This window comes from Protomyctophum bolini (genome assembly GCF_963924005.1).
Source record: "Protomyctophum bolini genome assembly, chromosome: 20".
NCBI classification, from domain to species: domain Eukaryota; kingdom Metazoa; phylum Chordata; class Actinopteri; order Myctophiformes; family Myctophidae; genus Protomyctophum; species Protomyctophum bolini.
The window spans coordinates 5,779,263-5,804,262 of NC_137881.1; the positions used below are offsets into that span (position 1 = coordinate 5,779,263).

The 25,000-nt window shown below is 47.2% G+C and overlaps 1 protein-coding gene across 1 annotated transcript in view; it reads right to left on the reverse strand.

The window, feature by feature from the left end:
- shroom4 (shroom family member 4) overlaps positions 1-25,000 on the reverse strand; it is a 94,263-nt gene that overhangs the window by 49,602 nt on the left and 19,661 nt on the right. Inside the window, exon 2 of the mRNA XM_080793144.1 lies at positions 15,014-15,165. Coding sequence (XP_080649270.1) covers positions 15,014-15,165 — 152 coding nt within the window. The remainder of the gene's footprint in view (positions 1-15,013; positions 15,166-25,000) is intronic.

Genomic DNA, 25,000 nt, shown 5'->3' on the forward strand with positions numbered 1-25,000 from the left:
ACAACAGTATCAGACTGTGGTTGTACTGGTCAGTACAACAGTATCAGACTGTGGTTGTACTGGTCAGTACAACAGTATCAGACTGTGGTTGTACTGGTCAGTACAACAGTATCAGACTGTGGTTGTACTGGTCAGTACAACAGTACCAGACTGTGGTTGTACCGGTCAGTACAACAGTACCAGACTGTGGTTGTACCGGTCAGTACAACAGTATCAGACTGTGGTTGTACCGGTCAGTACAACAGTATCAGACTGTGGTTGTACCGGTCAGTACAACAGTATCAGACTGTGGTTGTACTGGTCAGTACAACAGTATCAGACTGTGGTTGTACCGGTCAGTACAACAGTATCAGACTGTGGTTGTACTGGTCAGTACAACAGTATCAGACTGTGGTTGTACTGGTCAGTACAACAGTATCAGACTGTGGTTGTACTACTGGTCAGTACAACAGTATCAGACTGTGGTTGTACTGGTCAGTACAACAGTATCAGACTGTGGTTGTACTGGTCAGTACAACAGTATCAGACTGTGGTTGTACTGGTCAGTACAACAGTATCAGACTGAGGTTGTACTGGTCAGTACAACAGTATCAGACTGTGGTTGTACCGGTCAGTACAACAGTATCAGACTGTGGTTGTACTGGTCAGTACAACAGTATCAGACTGTGGTTGTACTACTGGTCAGTACAACAGTATCAGACTGTGGTTGTACTGGTCAGTACAACAGTATCAGACTGTGGTTGCACCGGTCAGTACAACAGTATCAGACTGTGGTTGTACTGGTCAGTACAACAGTATCAGACTGAGGTTGTACTGGTCAGTACAACAGTATCAGACTGTGGTTGTACCGGTCAGTACAACAGTATCAGACTGTGGTTGTACTGGTCAGTACAACAGTATCAGACTGTGGTTGTACTACTGGTCAGTACAACAGTATCAGACTGTGGTTGTACTGGTCAGTACAACAGTATCAGACTGTGGTTGCACCGGTCAGTACAACAGTATCAGACTGTGGTTGTACTGGTCAGTACAACAGTATCAGACTGTGGTTGTACTACTGGTCAGTACAACAGTACCAGACTGTGGTTGTACCGGTCAGTACAACAGTACCAGACTGTGTTTGTACCGGTCAGTACAACAGTACCAGACTGTGGTTGTACTGGTCAGTACAACAGTATCAGACTGTGGTTGTACTGGTCAGTACAACAGTATCAGACTGTGGTTGTACTGTTCAGTACAACAGTATCAGACTGTGGTTTAATGTACTGGTCAGTACAACAGTACCAGACTGTGGTTGTAATGGTCAGTACAACAGTATCAGACTGTGGTTGCACTGGTCAGTACAACAGTATCAGACTGTGGTTGCACTGGTCAGTACAACAGTATCAGACTGTGGTTGCACTGGTCAGTACAACAGTATCAGACTGTGGTTGCACTGGTCAGTACAACAGTATCAGACTGTGGTTGCACTGGTCAGTACAACAGTATCAGACTGTGGTTGCACTGGTCAGTACAACAGTATCAGACTGTGGTTGCACTGGTCAGTACAACAGTATCAGACTGTGGTTGTACTGGTCAGTACAACAGTATCAGACTGTGGTTGCACTGGTCAGTACAACAGTATCAGACTGTGGTTGCACTGGTCAGTACAACAGTATCAGACTGTGGTTGTACTGGTCAGTACAACAGTATCAGACTGTGGTTGCACTGGTCAGTACAACAGTATCAGACTGTGGTTGCACTGGTCAGTACAACAGTATCAGACTGTGGTTGTACCGGTCAGTACAACAGTATCAGACTGTGGTTGTACTACTGGTCAGTACAACAGTACCAGACTGTGGTTTAATGTACTGGTCAGTACAACAGTACCAGACTGTGGTTTAATGTAATGGTCAGTACAACAGTATCAGACTGTGGTTGTACTACTGGTCAGTACAACAGTATCAGACTGTGGTTTAATGTAATGGTCAGTACAACAGTATCAGACTGTGGTTGTACTGGTCAGTACAACAGTATCAGACTGTGGTTGTACTACTGGTCAGTACAACAGTATCAGACTGTGGTTTAATGTAATGGTCAGTACAACAGTATCAGACTGTGGTTGTACTACTGGTCAGTACAACAGTATCAGACTGTGGTTGTACTGGTCAGTACAACAGTATCAGACTGTGGTTGTACTGGTCAGTACAACAGTACCAGACTGTGGTTGTACCGGTCAGTACAACAGTACCAGACTGTGGTTGTACTGGTCAGTAGAACAGTATCAGACTGTGGTTGTAATGGTCAGTACAACAGTATCAGACTGTGGTTGTAATGGTCAGTACAACAGTATCAGACTGTGGTTGTACCGGTCAGTACAACAGTACCAGACTGTGGTTGTACCGGTCAGCTCCCAGCTGACCAATAGCTGAACTGCGGTATGTGTTCATGTTATTGCATAAGGTCGAGGGTGGCCGAGTTAATGAAAGGGCGTGCGAGGTACAAAGCTACAAAGCACATCCTCCTCTCTCTCTCTCTCTCTCTCTCCAATGTATGTGACCCGACATGACTGACCCTCCATAATGACACTTAATGTCTCAGTTCCTCTTCCTAAACAGAGCACATCTTTATAACATATGTCTGGCGCACGGCGTGTGTGTTTGTGTCCTCCTTAGGCCTACACTAGTATGTTTCTGTGTACGTTCCGTTGCCCCTCGGAGTGTGTGTGTGTGTGTGTGCCTTTGCATGCGTGTGTGTGTGTGTGTGTGTGTGTGTGTGCGTGCATGTGTACAGACAGTGTCATGTGTCATTGAATCCCAGTTTAATGAGTTGGCTAATAAAATGCAGCCCAGAGGATCATCTGAGAGCAGCTGTACTACAGACCAGTGGAGAGCAGCTGTACTACAGACCAGTGAGACCACACAGACACACACACACACACACGCGCGCATGTGCCACGCACGCACGCATGCACGCACGTTAGCACATCCGTGAACCGGAGCTATACGTTCACGATCGGGTGATTCTCCGATGGTTGGTGAACGACATCGGCAGGACTTAAAAGATAAATTTATAACGCAGTCAACGTTAAGGCCGTATCCGTGTCCTCGATGGATGGATGTGAATGTCATCCTAAAGAACTTGGAATGCTCACGTGTTAAAGACGAGAAAGGTACCAACATGGCAACCGGGCACTATATGAATGCAACACACACACACACACACACACACACACACACACACACACACACACACACACACACACACACACACACACACACACACACACACACACACACACACACACACACACACACACACACACACACACACACACACACACACACACACACACACACACACACACACACACACACACACACACACACACACACACACACACACACACACACACACACACACACACACACACACACACACACACACACACACACACACACACACACACACACACACACACACACACACACACACACACACACACACACACACACACACACACACACACACACACACACACACACACACACACACACACACACACACACACACACACACACACACACACACACACACACACACACACACACACACACACACACACACACACACACACACACACACACACACACACACACACACACACACACACACACACACACACACACACACACACACACACACACACACACACACACACACACACACACACACACACACACACACACACACACACACACACACACACACACACACACACACACACACACACACACACACACACACACACACACACACACACACACACACACACACACACACACACACACACACACACACACACACACACACACACACACACACACACACACACACACACACACACACACACACACACACACACACACACACACACACACACACACACACACACACACACACACACACACACACACACACACACACACACACACACACACACACACACACAGAGCTGGGAATTATCCCAGGAGGTCAAAACCAAAAAGCTTCTTTAATCAAGACCAGAGTGGTATGCATGTGCACATGTGTGTGTGTGTGTGTGTGTGTGTGTGTGTGTGCACGTGTGTGTGTGTGTGTGTGTGTGTGTGTGTGTGTGTGTGTACGCGCTGAGTTGTCCCCTATGGGCAATATCCAGCACGAGAGTGTGTGTTTGAGGAAGAGGTCTTAAGGAATGTGAAGAATGCCTATTGTTCAGTGAGGAACAGGCAGTAATGGGGGTGTGGGGGGGCAGGGGGGAGAGGACAGGGGGGGGGGGGGCAGGGGGAAGAGGACAGGGGGGCAGACTATTGTTTTTCATGGTCTTTGGCACCGCCGAACACAGTTTTACCCCGAGTCTCCAGGGACACAGTGGTGAAAAAGTCAAAACAAGGGGATAAGTGTTTGTGACCGTCCGTGCGTGTGTGCGTGTCTGTCTGTCTGTGGTCTCACCCACAGACCTCTCCCTGACAGCGTCTCTAACAAGTCTCCTCATGGCAGTAAAGGAACTCTAAATTGACTCAGCGTGTAGATTAGTAGAAAACATTTATGGCCGGACTACAACAATAGGACAGCACAACAATAGAATATAATAGAACTACTATCCTCTGACCACATGAACCCCTAGCGTCTCTCTCCCCCCCCCCCCCCCCCCCCGTTCAGACCATGTCATAATACCGGTAGGTAATTCGGGGTGGGCGATATGGAAAAAAAACCCACCACCTTCATCTATTGTCAATGCATTGAGGCTGAAGGGAAAGAAATCGAACATGGAGCTGCCGATCGACGATATGACGCTTTGACAAGCGGCAAGCCAGCTTTACAGGTGTATCATTAAATAAAGTGCTAAATAACACCTCTTGAGCCCCATTGGCCCCCCGTCGGTGGGGGCAATGGGGCTCAGAACCATACCGCCCACCCCTAGTCAACGCACGGCAAATGGGCAAATGGGCGCTAGGGTAATGTTTGTCAAAAGTATAGCAGTTCTGTCAGGACAACTCATGATCCAAAACGACAGGTGGTGGCTGGGGTGGAAGACAGTCGACTGGCCTCAAGTAGCCGACCTGCTGCTATATTATATCACAACACAATGTTGTATCATTGTCATTGACCGTTGACCATATCCTGGTGATGCACAGTTATAGATTCACGCAGCGGTCGGGAAAACTTGGGATTCCCTTCTTCATAAAAACGTCGGTGACAAGTCTTGTCATAATAAAACAGCAACAACATATTTTCATTTGTCTACTGATGGGGGAAAGTAGACCCTTTAAGCAGTTACTATTACTTTAAGAGTGTGCAGCCGCGCTGTGCCCAAGCAAGGTCACGGAGTGACAAGAAAGATTTCTATATAGTGTCGGGGAAAAGGAGAGACACGTCAGAGTTCTCCAGGACAGACCAACCTCTGGCCTGCGCTTCGAGGGGCGCCCCAATCTACGGACTGATATGATCGAATCTAATTCGTGATGTAACAGGTCGTATCTGCTTTCATGTATGTCTTTGCTGTTCATATGTATATCACATGACCATTCAATTTGGGATAATTATGGGCAATCAATAAATGCCAGATCGTGTGAATCCATGATTTTAAGTGTACAGCCTGTTTATTGGACTATTAGATAACCCTCTCACAGGATGGCGCATCACTACTTTCAGTCCTCGTGTTGTGTTCCGTGCTATTCTGATACTTCGTTTTCTGTGTGTGGAATGACTTCATTTAACTAAACCTTTGACTAAAACGGTCTCACCTGTCTTTGATCCGCCCTCCTCCTCCTCCCCCTCCTCCCCCTCCCCCTCCCCCTCCCCCTCCTCCCCCTCCTCCTCCTCCTCCTCCTCCTCCTCCTCCCCCTCCTCACAGCGGTATCTAAATGTTTAGCTCATCTGCAGCCAGATCAAAGAGCCATGCTGAATTATAAGGGCCTCCTGTTTGTTTACTACCCCGTCACTCACACAACAACATCAAAGATAAGCATCTCGTCATCTCCTTAATTAGCTTCTTTCATTTCACATTCGAGCTACCGGTGGTGGGTGTGTGCGTGTCTGTGTGCGTGCGTGCGTGCGTGCGTGCGTGCGTGTCTGTGTGCGTGCGTGCGTGCGTGTGTGCGTGAAGAAGGGAGGGGGGTAGGCTATGGAGCGCCGCGTGTCCAACATCGACGACAGTGTTAGATTTTGTAGCGTATTTTATTCCTGGGGTTGTTTTGGGGTAGAGAAAAGGGTAAAGATCACCTCTCCCTTTTGTCTCTGAGGTTCTGGGAGTATATAGTTCCTGCCTCGTTCGCCCTGTAATTTTGTCATCTTTCCTCCATCGTCCTTTCGGTCCGTTTAGATTTGCGACTGGATTTGTTTTCCTGAAGTTGACGACGGGCGCGGCCGAAACGGGATACAGTGTGTGGGTCGCTGTGCGGCGGGCCGTGCAACATGATGACACAGCATATAACCCATTTTGTACGGGAGGAACCCCTTTTGGTGGTAACATTACGTTATGCTTTAGCTATTTAAAAATAGCAGATCTACAAGCTCATAGCGCGCCACCGAGTGGCGCGCTACGAGCTTGTAGGTCTGCTATTTTTGAAAAATCGAAGAACGGTTGACATAGAAACATGGCTTTTTCAGAAAACTGTCAATTTCAAACAGACATTTTTAGAATCTGATCTCAGGTCAGAATGGGATAATAAGGAAGGGTGTGGGGCGTGGCACTACATACTGTACACAGACCACGAGATGTGTATACTGTACGCTTGTGTTGTATTGTTATTGATGCTGAAATACTACGTTTGTGTTGTATTGTTGTAGTTGGCAGCACACACACACACACACACACACACACACACACTGGACTGGACTTTAGTGAAAAACTAGGCAGTCAGATGGGAGGGATTGCGATGTTATTATTATCGCGCAGTCAAACTGTTAATTCGGAGTAAAACAAAGTAAAGGCAAAATATATTTGATATTCTTGAATGCACACATACGAGGCGAGGCGACAGACACATGCACAAAACCACAGACATGAACACACCACAGACACGCACATACATACACACGCACGTACAGTATAAGACAAGACACAGGATGGCACAACACCACGGACACTCACATGCGTGGAGACAGACACACACACACACACACACACACAAAGACACGTGCACACCACAGACACACACACACACACAAAGACAAGACAGACAGAGCATTATGAGCCGTTTCCTATTCCGTCAACAGCTGTAAATAAATTGTTTAGTCTGTCAGGTCGCGTTAAACTACTGACACACACACAGTCACACACACACAGTCACGCATGCACGCACGTGCACACACACACACACACACACACACACACAAAGAGAGAGCTACCACAAGTAGGCCTGTGCTGGAGAGGAAGTGGGAAGCTGAAACATTGGGAGGAACAGGAAACGATGCGATAGTTGAAGAATGTTCCTTTTGCCTAAACTCAGCAGCCCCACTGTGAGAATGTACACGTGCACGCACGCGCACACGCGCGCGCACACACACACACACACACACACACACACACACACACACACACACGCATGCATGCGCACACACACACACACACATGCACGCACGCACATGCACGCACGCACACACACGTGTGATGCACTTAAAAAAAATGCACTTGAATTTGTTACAATACGTAATTGATGACAGAGTGGCGCTCTGTGACTTGTCGCTTGTGAACACGACTTTCACACGATCCCACAGAAAACAGTCACTCCTTCGTCTCCTTCTGGCCCACGGGGGGCAACTCATCCCCAGATGTACTCGCACCTTCTTTATCCCATTTCCACCCGATACCAGATTCTACAAAATGACGTCTAAATCCTGACAGTTTTCAGAAAAAAACATATGTTTCAATATCAGTCGTTCTCAAACTATTTCATGTCAAGGAGCCCCAAGATTATATGTAATTGGCCTCCGAGCCCCATCTGAAAATATGTTCCCCTCAGAAGCAAAGATTTTAGTTAAAAACGTTCTCTCTAGAAGGAATAAATATTCAAAGATTTGCACCACATTTTCACGATTTAAAAAAAATAGCAGACCTACAATCTCGTAGCGCGGCACTCGGTGCCGCGCTATGAGCTTGTAGATCTGCTATTTTTCAATAGTTAAAGTATAAAATAATGCTTAAAAAAACACCAAAAGGGGGTTCCCGCCCAGAATGGGTTAAGTCAGAGTTATGGCCCACCATTATCGTTTTAGATGGTTTTGCTGTGTTTCGAATGAAGAAACAAGTGGAATGTCCACACAGACACGATGTGTTCGTTCACACACCGGCCCGCGCCAGGCAGACAACAAAAGATACTTAAGGCCATTCTGACCTGAGATCAGATTCATACGAGGTTTCCACTAGGACACACACTGGTCTGATTAACCCATTCTGACCCGAGATCAGATTCTATAAAAATGTCAGTCGTTCTTCGATTTTTCAAAAAATAGCAGACCTACAAGCTCGTAGCGCGCCACTCGGTGGCGCGCTATGAGCTTGTAGGTCTGCTATTTTTCAATAGCTAAAGCATAACATGATGCTAAACACCAAAATGGGTTCCCGGTCAGAATGGGTTAAGGCCTCACTCCGTCACATATAAAAGACAGCTGTCTTCTCTGTGTCTCTGGTGGAGAGGGGGGGGGGGGGGGGGGTCTGGCAGAGCAGCTCGCAATTCATTTCCAATGGGAGTCATGTGGTTTTGACGAGACAAGTTGCTCCCTGCTTGCTCCATGGGGGGGGACGAGGGGACGGCAGAAGACAGCCATGAAGCCAAGCTTGTCTCGTCAAAACCACCTGACTCCCATTGGAAACTCTCCCCCCCCCCCCCCCCCCCCCCCCCAAGAGACAGCGAGAAGACAGCTGTCTTTTAAATGTGAGCGAGGCCTATAAGACACAAAGCTTGTAGTCTCTGTCGCTTTGCAGCTGAAGTTGAAACCATCTCAAAAAACATTTGTAGATCGGATGCATCTTCATGTCGCAGGCAGAGCCTGAGAAACACATGCACATCCACACACACACACACACACACACACACACACACACGCACATCCACACACACAGACAACCAATAAATGGGAAAAAAATAAAATATGCAGAACTACATACAGGCACAGACCGCGCGAATCCACGCACGCATCCACGCAGGCACGCACACGTGTGTGCGCGCGCACACACACACACACACACACACACACACACACACACACACACACACAGACACACACACACACACACAGACACACACAGACACACACAGACGCATACATTCCCATTAGAGCTTCATATTCAACAAAGGCTTTGTGAAAACAGGAAGCACTTTGAGGAAGCATTTCCAGGTTGGGAAATGCAACAAAACATCCTCCACATTCCTTCCCGTCCGCAAATATGTATTGTATTAAAAAACATCATAAACACCCTCAAAAACACAACAGTCTAAACTACCCTGAGTGCTAAATGATGCGTGAAGTTGTTGGGCCGAACGGCTTACGAGTTACGTGGATTACACACGTACGTATACACGTACGTACGTACACACGTACGACGTACACACGTACGTACACACAGGGACACGGTGCATTTATAGATCGATGAATTGAAAAGTAAAGCCAACGAGCGCGCTCGCTGATGGCTGTATACTTGATTATGTTGTCAAACACAGTTTAAAGTTTAAACTGTCTTGTGTCTGAATTAGGCTATGGACGGACCCCCATTTAATGGCATTTCTATGATAGAAATGCCATTAAACGGGGGTCCGTTCCGTAGCCTAATTCAGTTCAAACTGTGGGGGTCCTTGAAATGAAAGTGGTTGAGAACCACTGGTTTAAAAGGCCTCGCACGCATGTTGGGCAGAAATGGGTTAAATGCAAAACTACTGTAAATTGACCAAAAATAGACTTCTTATATGGCTGTCTGAGACTGTTTAGCGTGGGAAGCCGAAGGACTGTCACATCAGGCCACATTTGGAGCGTCGCTTTTCTTTTTTAGCCAGGTGGGAAAACCAAACCGCCCATGTGAAAGTGGTTAAGATGGTTTTTACTCAGCCTACTATTTTAGGGAACTATAGAGCGTTGCAGTCCCGCCCCCTTTCTTGACGATGACTACACTACAGGCCCAGGAAATCATTCTAAAGCAAGGACGCCCGCACCACTCCAATGTCTTAGTCTTCTCTGAACAGTCTTACCGGGTGCGCGGTCGGTCGAGGAAAGTTAACTTTACAAGAAATTCTCTAAGGAGAGAATAACCAGCAGTTCACAGACATGTCATTTGGTTTAAGGCACTTTTATTATTTTATATTTGCACAGTATGCTGCGTTTAAGCAGAGTTTCGGCGTATAGCCTTCGTCAGCGTTATACTATGCTGTCAACAACAGAAAGTGTCACATTTTATAGTGTCCGTACCGTAGGGTGCTCTGCAGCATACTGTGGGAATAAAAAATAATAAAAAGTGCCTTAAACCAAATGACATGTCCGTGAGTGCTGCTGGTATTCTCTCCCCAGGAAATAATTCCCCATGTATTTTCCCCCCATAGACAAGTATTTATTTAAAGACCTGTTAAAGCATCAGACAAAGCCAACTCGGATCGTGACAAATCATGACAACAAACATGCGCGCATATGCTGCGCACAAAAAGTCGATTTTCTCAGACACACATGACGTAAAATTCTCCTTTCATTGTCAATGGCAACTGTGACACGAGTTAAAGACCTGTAAGCATCAGACAAAGCCAACTCGTATCGTGACAAATCATGACAACAAACATGCACGCATATGCGCACAAAAAGTCGATTTGCTCAGACACACATGACATAAAATTCTCCTTTCATTGTCAATGGCAACTACAGTGACACGAGTTAGGACAAAAAGCTGTATATAGCAGGGTCTGGCGCCCCTCAAACCCCCCCCCCCAAAAAAACGTTTCCATTCTTGCCCCCTCAATTATAAAAAGCCATTTCTCCCAGGCCGTCGTACAGACAGAAGGGACTCTGTGCTGGAGACGGAGATCTATGGAGTATAAGGCTCTGCTCCGGGGCTGCCAAGACAAGCAGCCGGGAGGCCCAAACAAATCCCTGAAGATGTATCGCATCAGACTGAGCCGTTAACTGGCTTTTAATTGAGCTTAGAATAACAGTTAGTTGTGGCGGCGGCGCACACAATTTACAACACGGTAGTAATGAATGGACGTAGTAATGAGTGTGTGAGAGCGAATAATACACCTACAGACTTTTTATAGCCTTCACGACACACACACGCACGCACACACACACACAATACATAAATGATACATAGCATTACCTTTGAGAATAACTGACCTGATGCACACAAACATTACAGTAATATTCATATGCGCGCGCGCGCACACACACACACACACACACACAATCCCAAGACTGTAAATGATTTTTTGCAAATCTGCACTGATGCCATTACATGACCCCTATGAAATCCTCAGGACTGAAATCAATCCCTAGGACTTGAGAACTTTAAGCCTCACACACACACACACACACACAGAAGAGACAGACACATTGTTGGAATGCTATCAGTAATCACCCTGTGAAGTCCAGTTTGTGTGTCAGTGTCTGGTATGTATGTCTGCCCGACTCTGAGGGGGTTCCCACCGCACGCACGCACGTACGCACAATGTGTCTGTCTCTTTTGTGTGTGTGTGTGTGTGTGTGCGAGACACACTGGACAGGGGTCTACCGTCTCCAAACTACACTGACACAGTGGAACACTTAATGTGATATTAATGCCAGATGAAGATATGTTACTTCACACAGCTGTCACAATACACTCAATAATCACTGAGAGGAGAGGAGAAGAGAAGAGAAGAGAAGAGGAGAGGAGAGGGGGGAGAGGAGAGGAGAGGAGAGGAGAGGAGAGGAGAGGAGAGGAGAGGAGAGGAGAGGAGAGGAGAGGAGAGGAGAGGAGAGGAGAGGAGAGGAGAGGAGAGGAGAGGAGAGGAGAGGAGATGAGAGGAGAGATAATTAGTTAATCTGCTGCACTGCCAACCACTGCCACAGAGGGGCGGTATGCAGCATGTAAAAAGGTGCTCTATACCAGTCCATTCAGAATCTGTTTCTCTGCCTCCGATCGTCATCATTTTGAGTCACAGCCAAACAAACACCACACACTGACCCCCAGACACCAGCCAGGGGTCCGTCTTCCACACTGACCCTGCCAGGGGTCTGTCCTCCACACTGACCCCCAGACACCAGCCAGGGGTCTGTCCTCCACACTGACCCTACAGACACCAGCCAGGGGTCTGTCCTCCACACTGACCCCAGACACCAGCCAGGGGTCCTTCCCCCTCCACCCTGCTGGGAGAGGGAAAGTCCCCTGACGCGACGTCACTCACAGCCATGCCAAAACGGACCGCGCTACAGAATGGAAACATGACTGACTGACTGGGCTTCCTGAAGCCAGCCAGCAGCACAGCAGGAACTGTGGCAGTCTGGGGTGGGAAACACTACTCTTCTCCTTCAGTCAAATAAATACTCCTTAACTCAGAAGAGTGTAGCAAATGGAACCCATCGGGACCTTCTTCTGTTTGTGTACAAACACTCTTTGGAGTGTCTAAGGATTCAGCTGTGTAGAGTTATTATTATCCACTTAATAAAGCCTTTACTTGGTTTTTGAAAATAATCTTCCTCCTAGTATAATCATATTAGTACCATCATGTTTTAGGGGGAAAAAAGTGCACAGCTTTTAGAGGAGCTCACAAGCAGGCCGCTAGGGGGCGCTAGAGGGCCCAACACTGAGTGACTGAGACAGTTTGGTGACATCCACATGGCAAGTCTCCCACTGGCTCACTAAATAGCCCTGATGATGAAAAACACACATATAGTCTAGATGCTTTGACGCACGCACACACACACACACACACACACACACACACACACACACACACACACACACACACACACACACACACACACACACACACACACACACTTCTGTTCCATTACATTGGGTTGAAGTCAGACACACACCCTTCACCGCCCGAGTTTGTCGGCTTCCTGTTTGACACCCTCGGAGGTCAAAGGTTCCTTCCTGAGACTGTTCCTGTGCGTGTGCGTGCGTTCGTGCGTGTGTGTGTGTGCATATTAAGGATGCTCAAAAGATACAGACTGCTGCCTTCCTCATGGTTCCTCTCCTCTCCACCCCCTTTCCTGCTCTCCTCTTCTCGACTCCTTTCCTTCCTTCCTCCCCTACTCCCTTGTCCCGTGTTACCTTCCTTCCTTCCCAGAACGTTCCCACCAGTAGGTACAAACAAGACGTCAGTCCATCGAGGTGCTAAGATATTAATCCACTTAGGCCCGAAGTCAAAATTTTAAAAATGTCTTCTAAATTCTGACATACTTATGTTTCTGTATCAGTGGTGCTCAATATTTCATGTCAAGGACCCCAAAAATGATATGTATATATATATATGGCCACCGACTCCCATCTGTTGTTCCAGGAACCCCTCGGAACCAAAGATTTGAGTTAAAAAACATTCACTCTGAAAGAATATGCATTCAAAGATTTGCGCCGCATTTTCACGATTTTTCTAAAATAGCAGATAGCTAAATTATAACAATGTTTAAAACACCAAAAGGTGTTCCCGCCCAAAATGGGTTAAGATATGCAGCTGTGAGACAACATCCACGTTTGGGAACAATAAGCAATAAACAGCGTTGCCTTTGAAGTCTGCAACTATTCACGGTAGGAATAGTTTAGTGCGTCAACGCTTTTGTGCGCCGACATCCACAGTCCACTTGTGGTGCGTTGGTGCTTTTTTTGGGCACACACACACACACACACACACACACACACACACACATGGGGGCAAATGTTTGTATGTGTGTGTGTGTCAGCCAGGCCTGCAGTATATATAGGTCATGCACTGGACAAATGTGCATGACATAATTTAAATAAACTAGAAATATACGAGGAAATGACAGAGGGAGAAACCTTCAACTTTAACGACCGCCCGACAGGAGTTTTCGAGTTGCGGTAAGACTACGGTCATTAGTGTTATTGTCGTCACCTGGGCGGGTCAGTTTGTGTAACGTTCCTGACGTTAAGCCGTGTATGTGTTCAACCAACAGAGCCATGCAAAATAACACCGACAGCTATGAGGTGACGAAAGATTGTCCTCCTAGCAACGGTTGCTAAACTTTATAGATGTAAAATGTAAGTGCATTTATATAGCGCCTTTATCCAAAGCGGTTTACATAGATTGTGCATTACATTCACACACACATTCATACACCGATGGCGGAGGAAACCATGCAAGGCACCAACCTGCACATCAGGAGCAATCAGGGGTTCAGTGTCTTGCTCAAGGACACTTCGACACACCAACTCTGGGCGAGCCCACAGGGTTCGAACTGGCAACCTTGCGGTTACCATCCAGCCACTCTACCCCTGAGCCACCGCCCCTGTCCAATTAGCGAAAGGGCTAATTGCCTTGCCTGCGTGTGTATTGCTGTGTTCACACACTACTATCAGCTACAAAAGGTAAAAGTCTACCGTTAATATTTAAATGGAAAAGCCAAAGACAAAAAGATACGTGCAACAACTTGTAGCTTTGTACATAAAGTTGAGATGGGCTTCAACTTCAACCCAGCAGCTACAAAGCTACACAAACACCAAAGTGTTGTTCCACCATTTCCTCACCATCATCTCTCTAACAATAAGAATGGAAAACAAATCATTTCCATCAGCCAGTTATTTATAACCCGTTATATATTTTTAACCCAAGCCTTTATATTTATTTTCCTTTACATAATTGATGACGTTAACAAGTGTTCTGCACAACACATCAATAGTAGTGACAACATAATTAATTGGCCTCAGATATGCTGCGTTGTGTTTTCTAGGTGCCACAGTGTGAACGAATACCAGACGAGTCGCCCCTTTTACCAACTCGCTCCGGGCAGCACAAGAGTGAGTGTGTGTGTGTGTGTGTGTGTGTGTGTGTGTGTGTGTGTGCGTGCGTACCTTCGAACGGTGATCTTCAGTATCCTGTAGGATCCTTTGATGAGGATGAGAGCTTCCTGTCTGCTGCCGTAGAGGGCGGAGCCATTTATGTTAATGAGCTCATCTCCCACCCTCAGCTTCTTGCACTGGGCAGCCTTTCCTCCAGCTTCGATCTGCACACACACACACACACACACACACACACACACACACACACACACACACACACACACACACACACACACACACCACACACACACACACACACACACACACACACACACACACACACACACACAGAGAGGTGGGAGAGATAGAGGCAAGAATTAGAAAATGTTGAATTATCGCATCATGTCATTATGTTACACGGTTGTCTGTTTTGGGTTTTTTTGTAATTATTATAGGACATATCATGTGTCATGTATGTTCGGTGTGCTGTGCTGGCATCTCCCTTAGAGATAGGGTGAGAAGTTCAGTCACGCGAGAGAGACTCGCAGTAGAACCGCTGCTCCTTTTGCCTGGAAAGGAGCCAGTTTAGGTGGTTCGTGGGAATCTGGTTAGGATGCCTCTCAGGCGTCTCCCTAGGGAGGTCCTCGAGGCACGTCCCACTGGGAGGAGACCCCGGGGCAGACCAAGGATCACGTCCCACTGGGAGGAGACCCCGGGGCAGACCAAGGATCACGTCCCACTGGGAGGAGACCTCAGGGCAGACCAAGGATCACGTCCCACTGGGAGGAGACCCCGGGGCAGACCAAGGATCACGTCCCACTGGGAGGAGACCTCGGGGCAGACCAAGGATCACGTCCCACTGGGAGGAGACCCCGGGGCAGACCAAGGATCACGTCCCACTGGGAGGAGACCCCGGGGCAGACCAAGGATCACGTCCCACTGGGAGGAGACCCCCGGGGCAGACCAAGGATCACGTCCCACTGGGAGGAGACCCCGGGGCAGACCAAGGATCACGTCCCACTGGGAGGAGACCCCGGGGCAGACCAAGGATCACGTCCCACTGGGAGGAGACCCCCGGGGCAGACCAAGGATCACGTCCCACTGGGAGGAGACCCCGGGGCAGACCAAGGCGCAGTTGGAGGAAACACATCAACTCACTGGCCTTGGAACGTCTCGGGATCTCCCCAGGAGGAAGTCACTAATGTTGCTCTGGAGAGGGAAGTCTGGAGCTCTCTGGTGGAGCTGTTGCCCCTGCGACCCGACTACGGATAAGCGGTTGAAGACTGATGGATGTTGGAGAAGCATGTGAAATGGATACCTCAAGTCAGACACAGAGAAACCATTCATAGTATAAATATATACATACCACAGTGTGTGTGTGTAGACACATTGGTGTGAAATATGTGCGCGCGCCGCGCACAAACACACACACACAAGTTGGACAAATATGTGCACAGAATTACCTGAACACATGATGCCTTTCCCATCATAGGTTAAAAAAAGGGGGAAAAGGGAGAAGGACATTTCGAATTCTTTCCTTTTCGTTTAAATAGACACATGGCTGTGAAATATGTCCCAAGGTCAGGAACAGAACACATTCATTCCCATACCAGGTAAAAAAAAAAGAAACGTAGCAGTCTACTCTACTTTTTAAGTCTCTTTTAGACGTTGTGAAGGGCAGACATATGGGAAAGACATGACGAGGGAAGACTAAAACGAAACGTGAGCGAAATAAAGAAGACAGAGGGAGTCTGATAGAGAGAGGAGACAGAGAGATGTATTGAATGAAAATAGAGAAATGGGCGATAGGTCATTCTGAAGATAAATGACTGAAAAACAAGGCTGGAGAGAGAGAGAGAGAGAGACGCTTTTAACCGTGACCCAGACCGTTTGTCATTTAAAAACCCTCACATTTTGGACCCTTTTTGTGGTCAAGTTCCCACAGCAACGGACCGGTGCCCCCTACCCCACAAAACACGTTTAATGTCCAACACATTCTGTACCAAAACATCCACGCAAAAAAAAAAAGAGCCAGCAAATTCCACTGTAATGGGCTCTGGTTTCTGTGTGCGTGTGTGCTTGCGACAGAGTGTGAGACTGTGCGTGTGTGTGTGTGTGTGTGTGTGTGTGTGTGTGTGTGTGTGCAGTGCATGTAACGTCTGTATGCGTCCGAATGTGTGCAGGACTTCCAGGTTTCATGCGTGCGTGTTATATTCCCGTTTGTGTGTGTGTGCGTGCGTGCTTGCACACAGCGTACAGTAGTAGTGTGTGTGTGGTGTGTGCGTCACAGGCAGAGCCTGTTGTGAATGTACTGTATTCGTGGAATGTTTTGGTTTGGTGCGGTCAGGTCGTTTGGAGCTAAAGGGTCGATCGTTTGGGCCAGAGTAATCTAGTAAGAGAGTGGCGACACTATAGCATTGACTCCCATTGTAACAGTGGAACGAGGAAGTGCTCATTCTGTCTCAATGGGATAGTTCCAATGTATGGAACTATAGACAGACGGACACACAGACAGAATTACAGAGTTTCTGACCCCCATCCAAATAGGAATTAAAACTGTGGTTTTCAAAACAGTGACTAAGTGAGAAAATGAGTGGCTTTGATTAAAAAAAACATACGACGGACAAAAGAGATGGTTCTGTTTTATCGGGTCCGTTTACGGGCTGCCGGTTTCAGGCCCTGTGGAGGCGGAGCCTGGCGGACGCTCAGAGGCTGCTGTCACCGCCGGCCCATCATTCTGAACCGTGACTCTTTAAAACTTAACCCATTCTGAACGGGAACCCATTTTGGTGTTAGCATCATGTTATGCTTTAGCTATTGAAAAATAGCAGAACTACAAGCTCGTAGCGCGCCACCGAGTGGCGCGCTACGAGCTTGTAGGTCTGCTATTTTTGAAAAATCAAACAGCGACTGACATTTTTAGAATCTGATCTCAGGTCAGAATGGGTTAATCAGACCAGTGTGTGTCCAGTGGAAACCTCGTATGAATCTGATCTCAGGTCAGAATGGGTTAACAAGGCGACGGTTAGCGCCGACGCACGATTAAAATCCCTCCTCAAGAAGTGCGTCGTCGATGGCGGAGGAAACTATGCAAGGCACCAACCAGCACATCGGGAGCAATCAGGGGTTCAGAGTCTTGCTCAAGGACACTTCGACACTAACTCTGGGGGAGCCCACAGGGTTCGAACTGGCAACCTTGCGGTTCCCATCCAGGCACTCTACCCCTGAGCCACCGCCACCCCGGCTCTCCTTCACGCTGCTAAAACAAATGAAACACAGCGTGCTGTTTGCGGTTACACACACAGGGCTCATTTTGAACAGTTGTTCACGAGTCCCTCGGTTGTGGCCGGGTCGCCTATAAAGAAAAAAAGACTTCATATGAAATGAAATTCCAAACCTTTCAAAAAGCATTTCAATCATGGTTACAAGGTGCATATTTTTGCTCTCCAGTGTAAGTAAGTAAATTTTATTTATAGTCGCACCTTTCACAGACAATTACAGTCACAAAGTGCTTTAACAACAATAAAAATTAAAACAAGTCAATAGTCAATAAAACAAGTTAAGAACTAAATCACTAATAAAGTAAGACAAAATCGAAAATCGAAAAAGTTGAGTAAAAAATAAAGCAATCAACATTTAACCAGGCCGGCTATGGAAAGGCCTGTTTAAAAAGGTGAGTTTTTAAACAGTCCTTTGAAAATGTCCACAGAGTCCACAGCTCTTATAGGTGGAGTGGAAGCTCATTCCATATCCTAGGGGGCAAAACCTGCAAAGGCTCCATCGCCTAGCGATGTTGTAGCGGTGTTCTACAGGCCAGGCCCGGGTTCCACCATGGAACCCAATACAGCTGTGTTCTACAGGCCAGGCCCGGGTTCCCCCATGGGACCCAATACAGCTGTGTTCTACAGGCCAGGCCCGGGTTCCCCCATGGGACCCAATACAGCGGTGTTCTACAGGCCAGGCCCGGGTTCCCCCATGGCACACCGTGACCCAATACCTGTGACTGTTATAAAGGCCAGGCCCGGGTTCCACCATGGCACACCGTGACCCAATACCTGTGACTGTTATAAAGGCCAGGCCCGGGTTCCACCATGGCACACCGTGACCCAATACCTGTGACTGTTATAAAGGCCAGGCCCGGGTTCCACCATGGGACCCAATACAGCGGTGTTCTACAGGCCAGGCCCGGGTTCCACCATGGCACCGTGACCCAATACCTGTGACTGTTATAAAGGCCAGGCCCGGGTTCCACCATGGGACCCAATACAGCGGTGTTCTACAGGCCAGGCCCGGGTTCCACCATGGCACCGTGACCCAATACCTGTGACTGTTACAGCTAGATGAGGGAGGAATGAATACCATGGAAAAAGATTTCAGATTCTGTGGTTGCCTAGTCATGACATGTGTACATGCACGCACACACACACGCGCACGACACACCTCTTTGAGTGCCACATGCTCTCTCTCTCTCTCTCTCTCTCTCTCCAAGGTTTCATAGCCTCTCTCTCTCTCTCCCTCTCTCTCCAAGGTTTCATAGCCTCTCTCTCTCTCTCTCCAAGGTTTCATAGCCTCTCTCTCTCTCTCCCCCCTCTCTCTCTCTCTCTCTCTCTCTCTCCAAGGTTTCCCCCCTGTGGCTCTGAAACTCTGCCACAATAAAAGCCTTGTGCAGGGTGGGACTTTCAATGCTCTGCCATGTTTTATTCTCCGGCCGCGCACGCACACACACACACACACACACACACACACACACACACACACACACACACACAGAGAGAAGACATATATAAACTCTCTCATAGATGTAAAGTTAATTCTCTCATTTCCACCGTGTTCCTCAATAACTCTCTCTCTCGCTCTCTTTTCCAACTATAAATAAATGTATCATTATGACCCACGACAATAAAACTGTTTCCAGAGCCGGGCGTGTGCCCACAGTCAGGAGACTGCACACGCGCACACACACACACACACACACACACACACACACACACACACACACACACACACCTCTGTTTGGGTATATGGAGGCCGTTAGATCTTGTTCAAATGTGAACCTCTATTTTCCTCCACAAGAATTGAGATCACGATTCTCACACGATTCTATTTTTTCCATGAAAATATGTATTAAAAACAAAAAAACAGTAGGCCTAACTAAACTGAACTGGACAGCCAACTATAGTGCTGCCTCACGATTCTTCACAAAAGGAGATTGCACAGGTGTCTAGAATCTAGATCTTTTTTCAATTAATAGTGCAACACTAACACACACATACAATACATAATAAATCATGTGTGTGGACACGCACGCATGTACACATGCATGGAAGTGTACAAGTCGTGCATAGACCAACAACAAGCTTATAGCTTACATCCTCTCTCTCTCTCCGTTTTGACATTTTTCTCACTTTTCTCACGGAAATAAATATTCCCAGACATCCTGGTCCGTTGTTCACAAGGAGCTCATAACACACAGCTGGAAAATGACCATCTCATTACCCAGCTATGTTTGTGGACTTACATTAAAGAATGTTAGGCTGGCGGTGGCACTGTGAAACGTGTGTGTGTGTGTGTGTGTGTGTGTGTGTGTGTGTCGCTCCGACATCACAGAGCACAGTTTACGATCCATTATGTAGAGGCTTATGGAAATATTGTTATGGGCATAATTTGTGTGTTTCTCTGTCTCCGTTTGTGTTTACAGTTTGTCCCGTTGAAAACCAATGCCCCAAACCAAGGAATGTACCACGCATGCACGCACGCACGCACGCACGCATGCATGCACGCACAGTTATGAATGTACCATTAAGAAATAAGTGTACTAAATGTCTATCCAGAGAAAGATGTAGATTGAGATGACATGAGAGAGAGAGAGAGTTGGAGAGAGAGAGAGAGAGAGAGAGAGAGAGAGAGAGAGAGAGAGAGAGACCATGGCAGGTCTACATGCAAGGCCATCGGCTGCTTGGACCTTGGAGTAGCCACACTCATCACGAGCCTCGATGCCTCTCTGTGCGCACGCACCCGATTAAAACTCATTCTCTGCTACAGGCGACTCTTATTAATAGTCATAAACGACCTATTAGTTTAAAATGCAATCCAGCATCGCTATAGTGTCGTTTTTTTAACCGCTTCTTGGCATCCCCGTCGCCCGGCAACGCTCTGCTTCCACGTCGTGACGTCATTCAATATTTTGCCATAATAATCTTAGCAACGTTTTTCCTCCATACCCCCAAACCCTCAGTCAGTCTGTATGGCTGCAGACTGACTGAGGGTTTGGGTAACATTATGAGGTCCATCATAGCAGACTGACTGAGGGTCTGGGTAATATTATGAGGTCCATCATAGCAGCACGTCAACTCTCTGAGCGTTACATAAACACCACAGTCCTTAATTCTCAAGGTGTCAGTCTCACTGACGGGCTGGACAAACAGTCTGCTCTGCTTCACTTTCACTCACTCACGTCTGGCCTATGTATCCTGGAGCTGTGTGTGCACGTGTGTGCGTGCGTGTGCGTGCATGTGCGTGTGCATGTTGTGGTTGAAAACCACAACAAGTATATAGTATACATTTTATGTTAGAGATTATGAGGCCAATTCTCCTGGTGGTTTTATTTGATGGTTAGCGGCTTAGCGGGTAGTTAGACTTAAAAGTATAGGAAAATATTCAAGCATTCATAAAAAGTCTGCATCCTAAAACGTTGGTGTACTGTACAGTTATAGTAATATAATGTGTGTGTGAGTGTGTGTGTGTGTGTGTGTGTGTGTGTGTGTGTGTGTGTGTGTGTGTGTGTGTGTGTGTGTGTGTGCATGTTGCTGAGGGATGCCCAGATGGGTGAGGTCACCTCAGGCTTGAGAGACGGAGAAGAATGCCCCCTCTGTGCATCCGAACACACACACGTGTGTGCGCGCACACACACACACACACACACACACACACACACACACACACACACACACACACACACACACACAGATCCTGCATTAAGTCACTCTTAAAATATAAATAAATGGGTGCGTCTGACTCTTGAGTGTGTGAGTGTGTGTGTGTGTGTGTGTGTGTGTGTGTGTGTGTGTGTGTGTGTGTGTGTGTGTGTGTGGCACCGTGCCCATCATTGTGCCCCACAGAGGAAGGGTGTTGCCATGTTGGTCACAGGGTTGCCATGTTGGTCACAGGGTAGGGCTCGATGTCAGTCAACCATCACCTCATGGCTTTAACACATGGCCTACTTACTACACACAAACACACACGCACGCACGCTGGTTCCATTTGCACACTCTCAGAGTTACATTTATATTGATTTTACAATATAAATTGGAGGGTAGAAATGTCATTAAATGGGGGTCCGTAGACTACTAATGCATGTCAAACTGGGGGGTCCTTGAAATTAAACGGGTTTAGAATCACAGCTAGAATCGCAAAAATCTTCTCTTATGGGAGGCGGGCGGGTCCCTGGCATATCTCTTAAAATGGGGGGTCCGCGGGCTAATTACCGGTAGTGTCAATGTGGGGGTCCTTGACATGAGAAGGTTTGGGGACCACTGCTGTGTAGCATGTGTGTGTCTCTAGCCAGACCACAGTGTACATACACTGTACAGAATCCAAACCCAGACATTACAGAGAGGTGGACTCATACTGAAATGACTCTCTCTCTCTCTCTCTCTCTCTCTCTCTCTCTCTCTCTCTCTCTCTCTCTCTCGCGCTGTGGGAAAAGCTCTGGATAGGAGCACTCATTGGCACACACACACACACACACACACACACACACACACACACACACACACACACACACACACTATGTACAGTATGTGACTTGCCCATATATAGTACATTATATTTGCAATGACAACACATGCACTCTCTCACACGTCCAAACACAGGCACATAGTGCACACACACACACACACACACACACACACCCACACACAGGCGCGCACACACACACACACACACACACACACACACACAGGCACAGAATAAAGATGGGAAAATGGTATCATTTGTTTAGCCGAAGATATCTAGAGCATAAAGGAGTATATAGACTTGTCATTGCGCACGCACACACACACACACACACACACCCGATTTGAATCATCAGACAGCTGAGAGGAACACAGCCAAGGAGAACAAACAGTCTTTGGGTCGTCACCCGGGACAGAAACCATCTATGGTGTTAAATTAGCCACATTAGTGTGAGGCTGTTTAGCAGTTGGCCTAAACAAGAAGCAACGAGGCCTGGGAGGAACCTTTAATCCATTCTGACCTGAGATCAGATTCATACGAGGTTTCCACTGGACACACACTGGTCTGATGAACCCATTCTGACCTGAGATCAGATTCTAAAAATGTCAGTCGTTCTTCGATTTCTCAAAAATAGCAGACCTACAAGCTCGTAGCGCGCCACTCGGTGGCGCGCTATGAGCTTGTAGATCTGCTATTTTTCAATAGCTAAAGCATAACATGACGCTAACACCAAAATGGGTTCCCGTTCAGAATGGGTTAATCACAGTGAAACATGTGCCCCGATAACAACCAACGGCTGAACTACGGGACTCGACCCAGAGGGTGCGGTCGCTTGTTAAGACAAACGCTTTTAACCCATTCTGGACGGGAAGTCGGGAACCCCTTTTGGTGTTTTTTTAAGCATAATGTTATACTTTAGCTATTGAAAAATAGAAGATCTACAAGCTCATAACGCGGCACAGAGTGCCGCGCTACGAGCTTGTATAGGTCTGCTATTTTTAGAAAAATCGTGAAAATGTGGCGCGAATCTTTGAATATATATTCTTTCAGAGCGAACGTTTTTAACTCAAAGTTACTTCTGTGAGGGTCCCTGGAACAACATATTTTCAGATGGGGGTCGCGGACAATTACATATATTTTTGGGGGACCTTGACATGATAATGTTTCAGAACGACTGAAGTAGAAACATGAGATTTTTTCAGAAAACTTTTTTAGAAGGCATTTGTAGAATCGTCCTCAGGTCTAAACGTTTTAACCATCATACAAGGACGGCTAGCCTCTAAACACTGGAACACCCAGTCACCATTTAATCTATGAAATAGACCCTTGGCCAGAATCTTTCGTTCTTTCGTTAATTCTCACTCTTGGCTCTGCTGAAAAATGACAAATCCCCCCTTTGAGGAATGAATAAAATATAGTCTTATATTATTCCCCTAAGCTCTAGTATACGAGCTGGCTTTCCCAGTGTTGGCATGGCATCGTGCAGGTGAAATAGGCAGTACTTGGACGAGGCCATAATAATTCACACACATACCTAAAGCTGTTACGAGCAGACATTCACCCACATGTCACCACATACATATGCATTGCTAGACGCAGTGCCATCATCATGCCACACGCGAAAAGCCACATGCCTATGCAACTATGCAAGGACACTTCCACATGTAGACAGGAGGAGCCGGGATTCGAACCGCCGACCCAGGGACCATTGGACGACCTGCTCTACCTCCTGAGCCACAGTCAGTCGCCCTATATGGCGTGTATCAGTACCCATTGTCAGAGGCCTGTCGGAACTGACATGTCGGGTCGTGTGAGAAATCTTCTTTTTTTTTTAGGGAACGACTCGAGTCACTGAAATGAACGATAGTTTCCATCAGATCACTAGTCGTGTCAGAGGACTGGGAGGACAGTCTATGACGTGATGTCACTGACCCAGTACCATGGGTTCAGTTAGCCTGGCGTCACTGACTCAGTAACATGTGGACCCTTGGGGGTCCCCAGACCTCCTTGGGGGTCCCCAGACCTCTTTGGGGTCAGACCCCCAAGGAGAATCAGTTTTTTTCAGTTGAGAATCAGTTTTACACATGACACGTGGAAGTGGACGTGCTCCAAGTTCTCAAGCATCGCTTCTTTTTGTTGCTAAAAGTTTAATCTTTTTCTTTATTTTTTCCTCCAGTATACATCCAAACATCCCTAGGTGGGTTGTTTTGGCACGCGGGCCCTTCCTTCTCGTCCAGTGGACCAATTACACTTGATTATATCTCCCTCGGATCCATCTGGAACCAATCAGGACGTTTCCTCCTTCCCTTTGTTTAAGCCAATCAA